Source organism: Bison bison, unplaced genomic scaffold (genome assembly GCF_000754665.1).
Source record: "Bison bison bison isolate TAMUID 2011002044 unplaced genomic scaffold, Bison_UMD1.0 scf7180017864362, whole genome shotgun sequence".
NCBI lineage: Eukaryota > Metazoa > Chordata > Mammalia > Artiodactyla > Bovidae > Bison > Bison bison.
Window position 1 is genome coordinate 5,024,624 of NW_011494934.1, and position 6,623 is coordinate 5,031,246.

Consider the following 6,623-nt stretch of genomic DNA (forward strand, 5'->3'; position numbering starts at 1 on the left):
ATTATTATTACTGAGACTACAAAACTCTAGGATTAGGAGAAGACAAATCTAGGAATTTAGAGGTTTGCACACTTAAGGGGAGAGAAGAAGGTATCACAGTAAAACAAAATATTAGTCCTGCCAGGGACTTGAGAGAGAATTTAGTGAAGAAACAAGGCAAACACATTCTGAATTATATCTGCAATAAGAACAATTCTAGATTTCACTCTTTTAAACATATGTTTCCTGTAGTCTTTTAGGGGAGGAAAATGGGGAAGATACTTGAATTCTGTTAGGGAGGTCTGAGACCTATGTGTTTTTACTCTTTGAAAACGACTCTAAAAAATTAAAAAAAAAAAAAAAAAACAGTGTTGAGTAGGAAATAGCATTTTAATTTTTAAATTAAAAAAGAGATCTGACTTTTTTTTTTTGAGATCTGATTTTTAACTACATAATATTTTATTTAGTGTTTTCAGTCTTTACCCGAAGATTTTAATTCATTTTTAAATGTTGAAAAAAATTGAGGCTAGAACAACTTTCAAAAGACAAAATGAGCTAATGATTTTTCCGAGTTTCTGGTACAGTGAAAAATCACATATATGTCTTAAAAGTTTTGCAAAACATTCATAACTAGTTACTATTAAGTATATAAAACATTTAAGTATTTCATTTTACTTTGCTTATTTGTTTATCCCAAATTCAATTCAGAAAGGTCAAGAGACGGAGTGGAAATATCTCCACCTAGTGGTCAGTGTGAAGTAAACCTCTAGGTCTACAACATGCTGCTGCTGCTGCTGCTAAGTCGCTTCAGTCGTGTCCGACTCTGTGCGACCCGTTAGACGGCAGCCCACCAGCCTCCCACGTCCCTGGGATTCTCCAGGCAAGAACACTGGAGTGGGTTGCCATTTCCTTCTCCAATGCATGAAAGTGAAAAGTGAAAGTGAAGTCTCTCAGTCGCGTCCGACTCTTAGCGACCCCATGGACTGCAGCCTACCAGGCTTCGCCATCCATGGGATTTTCCAGGCAAGAGAGCTAGAGTGGGGTGCCATTGCCTTCCAGGGAGGCAATACATTTTTCAGGCAGAGAAACCATCTGAGGCTTAGTTATTTATTTCCTCTGCTGTTTATAATGGCAGCAAATGCAGGATCATGCTTCATTTTGCTCACCAATGTAGTTCCATGCCCAGCAGTGCATGAGTGCTAAGTGGCTTCAGTCATGTCCGACTCTGGGATCCTATGGATTGGAGCCTGCCAGGGTCCTTTGTCCAGGGGTTGCTCCAGGCCAGAATACTGGAGTGGGTTGCCATGCCTTCCTCCAGGATATCTTCCCCACCCAGTGGTCAAACTGCGTTTCTTAGCTCTTCTACATTGGCAGGTAGGTTCTTTACCTCTAGGGCTACCTGGGAAACCCATGCCCAGCAGTGATGGGCATATAGTACCTCAATGACACAATGAAAAGAAAAAAAAAAAAAGATACATGTTCATAAAGGCATAAAGGTTAAGATAAAATGGAAATAAATCAAATAAATATAAATATTACTTGTTTTTGCTGGTTTTCTAATTACTATCTCAATCTATTTTTATTTACTTTTATAAAATGAATTTCAATTGAAAAACATATGAAGAATTATAAAGCATCTTCCCAGGTGGATTATACAAAAAGAAGCAGAGACAAGAATGAGTCATCTGTATTTAGCGACTTCTTGGGAATAAATATTATTTATAATAATATAAATATTATTATTATTCCTGAGAATTAACATAAATATTATCTAGTGACTTCCTGGGAATAAAATAAATATTTCCTTATTAAAATTCAAGACCACAGATATAAAAAAAAATAAAAGTATGTGAATATCATTCAGAACAAAAATTCTAGGAAATAGTCTGGTTTCCATTATGTGACTCGTCTATAGTAATTATTGTCTTTGTGTCCGGGGCTTTCCTTGGGTAAAACTGTTCGAATATTGTTAGAATATTAGACATGGTTTCTAAAAGGCTTTAAGAATTTTAGAGGTAAATCTCCTATGTCAATATAAAGAAGTTACCCAAGAGTAGGACAGAACTTCCAGAGAAGCTACTGGGTGCATGCACCTGTTTTTGTTTTGTTGTTTAATGCCTATGGTCTGTCAATGAAATGGTATGGTGTTGACCCTCATGTAAACTACTGATGTGAGTTTCAGTCTAATTGAAAATGCTGTATCTTTCTTCTCTTTATAGAAAGCATCATCATCCACCAGTTGCGTATGAACTCAAGATGAAATGGTAAACCAAGCACATACTGGGTGTGCGTATTTCCTCTGAATCCCTGTTGAATGGATAATATATCTCCAGCCCTCCACCATCACTAAGGTCCTCCATGCTACTGATCACTACTGGAAATAATTTCCTTCTTCCAGTGAAATTTTTTTTTTGAGGATATAAACATAAAAGCTGAAAATGGTTTTGCTGATAATATAAAAATAGGTAGCAAGAGCAATTCAATCTTTGTGTCAAATTTCTCTTCCTTTGGCAAAGCTTTCAGGTCCACGGGCACATGCTGTGTAATTTATTTTTATAATACACTTTGTAATGTGATTATTTTTTCCTAAAGTGTTTCCTTCTTCATAGTCTATGGCACATGTATTTGTAGACTACACTGTCAGTTCACCAAAGTATTGGTATTGGTGCATTCAAAATCGTAAGCTCTGCTTATTTTCTTCTATCAATTTGCTATTCCTGGAAAAAAAAAAGAAAAATAAAGTACAACATTCTATAGGGTAAATTCAAGAGGTAAAACCAAAGCAGGAGGTCCTGGAAGATCTGTTATTATTGTTGTACAATTCTCTGGTTCTGATCATGGTTCACCACTAACAAACAACTGTGATTTAAGAGTTCAATTTTAAATACTTAAGCCAGTTTTTTTTAAAGTTGCTCTTTCTGGTGTTCTGTGCCCAAAACCCTGGATGAATTTGTTTTCATATGGAACAAATTAATAGAAGGAGCTGTGTGAGTTTTACCAGTAAGCCTTAAAGGAACAGCTTTTGCTGACAGTTCTATTGTATGTCTGTTTGCATTATGTACTTACATGTACAGGATGTATAATAAAGACTGTGAAATTAGATTATTCCTCACAATCTATCCAAAGGAAAACGTGAAAATAAAAACTGACCTAGATACTATCAGCATTTTTTTAAAAGTGATAAAAGAAATCCCAAGATACATAAACTTTTTTCTTGATAGCTAGGATTTGGACATGTTTTCATAATCCCCTATAGGTTAGATAATATATTCTTTAAAGATTCAAAGCACAATATGCATTAATCAAATCTCAGTGTCAGACCTGCTGTTGAATTTAGGTTTATGTGAAAATATGCATCAGAAAACTACTTGAAACTCTAATGGTGTAGCTTTTTTTAGAAAAGATTTTGTTAATACGCATATGTTTTCAATAAGGTCTTTAAAAAGATCATTTTGAAGACGAATGAGGAGTTGACACATCAGGTTCTAGGAGCATAAATCATGTATCATGTCACTTTATCGAGATTAAAGAAAGAATGCTTGTTAGCATCACAAGGATAACTAGAAAGCACACAGGCAATACTATTGGCCCATTTCTCTGGTCCACATTACCCAGGTTCCTGAGGCCATGAGGGGAATACACACTGAATCTATGGAACAGAAACATTAGGTTTTAAGGTATACCTTGTGGAATTAGCAAGTCACATTCAGTAGGTATTAAAAATTAAATAACTGTATTTTACGTAAAATCAGTTATGAGTTTTGTAAGTAAGAGAAATGCTACAGTGGGTTTGTCTTAGCATGAATAATTGCGAACGAATCACAGACATGCAGGGCTTTCATGACTGATTAATGAAACTAGAGTGTGTATGTGTGAAGATTTTAAAAATTGTTATGGGTTTTGATTTCTGAAAATGTTTCTGAACTGGCCATTTCAGTGAGAAGGGGGTTTTATTTAGTATTGCTATATTTTTCGACTCACAGTTAAATTCCCTATTTGCCAATGCTTATACTTCTGATGGCAAAAATATTCTGATATACCACAGAATTTATTTTGAAGCAGATAACTTTCTTAACTTGTGAGAATTTTATTACACAAAGAGTGAAAAGGCTAGATGATAAAACTTTAAATATTACTTGATGTTAATTTAAAATATTACGAGTAACTTATGTATATTTGGGTCTAAAGATTTTGTTTCTCCTGCATTTATAATGAAATTTGTAGAGGATGATGGTGTGATCAGGGCAACTCAGATGGTTGCTCTTTTCTGCCTCTGCTATGATTAAGTCCTTTCTTTAAACTCTAATGGAATGTGAGTGACAGATGAGTAAAATTAATCTAAATTAATACAAAATTGTCTTGACAAAAATAATAAAGTATTAAAAAATGAATAGAAAATAAACACAGAAGTCTTTATCTAGTGAATAAACAAACAAGATCATAAATAGTCATACTCCAACGAAAGTGTGAAAATGTTACTTGCTCAGTCGAGTCTGACCCTTTGTGACCCCATGGGCTGGAGCCCACCTGGCTCCCATGTCCATGGGGTTCTCCAGGCAAGAACACTGGCGTGGGTTGCCATTCCCTTATCAATATCCAACTGAAAAAGCCCCCGTGTTCAATCCTGGCACCATCCCAGGCTCACATAATTTCTATATGTTTTATTTTAAGTAAATCTCCAATCATCAGTATGAATGACAATCCATTTTGAATGGAATAATTATGTTTTCTGAAGCAGAGTCATAATCAGTGTTTCCAGATTAAGGTGCATAGTTGAACTAATTCATTATGTTGCCCTTTTCTTTTTGATAGGAGAATGTGTTCTGACAGTATTGATTACAAAGATTTTTTTACAAGTATTTCATAAAACATTAAGGTTTGATGAAGTTAGTTGTCAATATTCCAGATATCAGGTGCCTGGAATGGTCACAAAATGTGAAGAATTAATTGTATCTTAGGATGACCATTTGAAAAAAAATCATGATGTGGAATATATAGCTTAAACATTAACAGAAACACCAACGCTATTGAAGTAACTCACAGCTTCTAAAAACCAGTGACAAAGGAAGTATAAAACGGTGTGTTAAACAATGTAATTAATATGGTTGTGCCTTTTTTCTATATACTGTGGTTGAATTTCCCTGGAAATAAATTAAAAGTATAGCTAGAGTAGGGTGTGTTCATGAATGTGATGAGCAACAATTCTAAAAACACCAAAAATGCAAGATGGAAGTTTTTTAAAAAAACATCTGGCACCTGAGGCATATATGTGCCTCTGGACTCCAGTGCTATGCCTCTGCTAAAAATATTAATTAGAAGGCAAAAAAGAAGAACAATAAAAATTGCTGTAATGAATTCATAAAAATGGGGAGAGTTTCGTGGAATTATTTTTGCTTGCTGACCACTAAAATTTTTATTTTCTTAAATTTTCAGCATTTACTACATAACTGATGAAAACTGTATTTGTTACCTAGAGAAAATGTCATATATCCATAAATTTAGACAGAAATGTTTATTGGTGCCATAACAAGATTCATTTTTTTTTCTGGTGTTGTTTTCTTTTTGTTTGTTCATGTTACTTTGGTAATTTTACCTCACCATTCACAGATTTTGTTATTTGAACAATTCAGGTCTGTATTTATTTAGATTTTTGCTTTAAAAATATCAGATGTTAACTTTTCCAATATGAGAGATTTATAATGTGATCAAATATTCTTAGAAGTCTTGCAGGTCTAATGGATTTTCGAAAGCAAAGGATTGCATTGAAAAATTTGTGAGCTGCATTCTATTTTCACAGCATTCTCAATTTTGTCTTCTTTAAGTTTTATTAAATCCACGAAAAGCTTGTTATTTTTCACTACAGCCAGGTGAATTTGTGGATATATACTTGTCTTTTCTATGAATGTAATATCCTACTTTCATTTTTTTCACAGGCTATTGAAATTACTAAACCAGTTAAGACATTCTCTATGTTATTTCCCAAAGCCAACTATGTTTGTCAAAATCTCACCAGGGTGAGAAAAAATAACGATTGTGATACAAAAGCATTTGTGCAATATTCTTTTTTGAATTGGAACATAATAGTTATCAAATTAAAATAATTTAAAATGAATATTTGACCTTCTTTTTACTTAAAATTATTTGCTTTAAAATAGATTTCCCCTCTGCATTTCGTATTTTCTTTAAAATATGGTGTGTTTCAGTGTGAATAAACGTAAGTCAAATAGCAGATCTCCCAAAATGAGAGAGGCTTTTTCTCTGTGTTACATCATGGTTTGAGTCCCTACAAGACACCAAGAGATGGAACTGGTTACAGGGTTTCCCTTATCCATTAGCCTCCCCCAAATGCTTTGTTGATCAACATTCAGATACTTCCCACTGCTTTCCACTGTCTGTCTAAAGGTAGATTGCTCAGCAGAGCAAATGCTCCTGAGGTTTTGCCAGCAACTGTCAGCCTGGCCCCCACATAGGCAGCTGGATAATGGTTTCAGAAAAGTGGGATGGGGATAATGGTGGGGTTGTGCTCTGATCTCTTTATTTGCCAGCCTTGTGCCAGAAATGGTGGTCCCTTGCCATAGCCAATCTGAAACTTATCTTTGCCTTATTTGAGACAAAGGAATGGGTTTCTCTTATTTATTATTTAA

At 34.4% G+C, this 6,623-nt stretch overlaps 1 protein-coding gene across 3 annotated transcripts in view; it reads left to right on the plus strand.

The window, feature by feature from the left end:
* Positions 1-6,091, plus strand: part of FILIP1 (filamin A interacting protein 1) — a 225,408-nt gene extending 219,317 nt beyond the window's left edge. For all 3 annotated transcript variants that reach the window (XM_010855259.1, XM_010855258.1, XM_010855260.1), the window contains one exon: positions 2,199-6,091. Coding sequence is in view for 1 of the 3 variants with exons in the window: in XM_010855260.1 (XP_010853562.1) it covers positions 2,199-2,239 (41 nt within the window). In the remaining 2 variants the exon portion in view is untranslated. The remainder of the gene's footprint in view (positions 1-2,198) is intronic.
* The last annotated feature ends 532 nt before the right edge of the window (positions 6,092-6,623 follow it).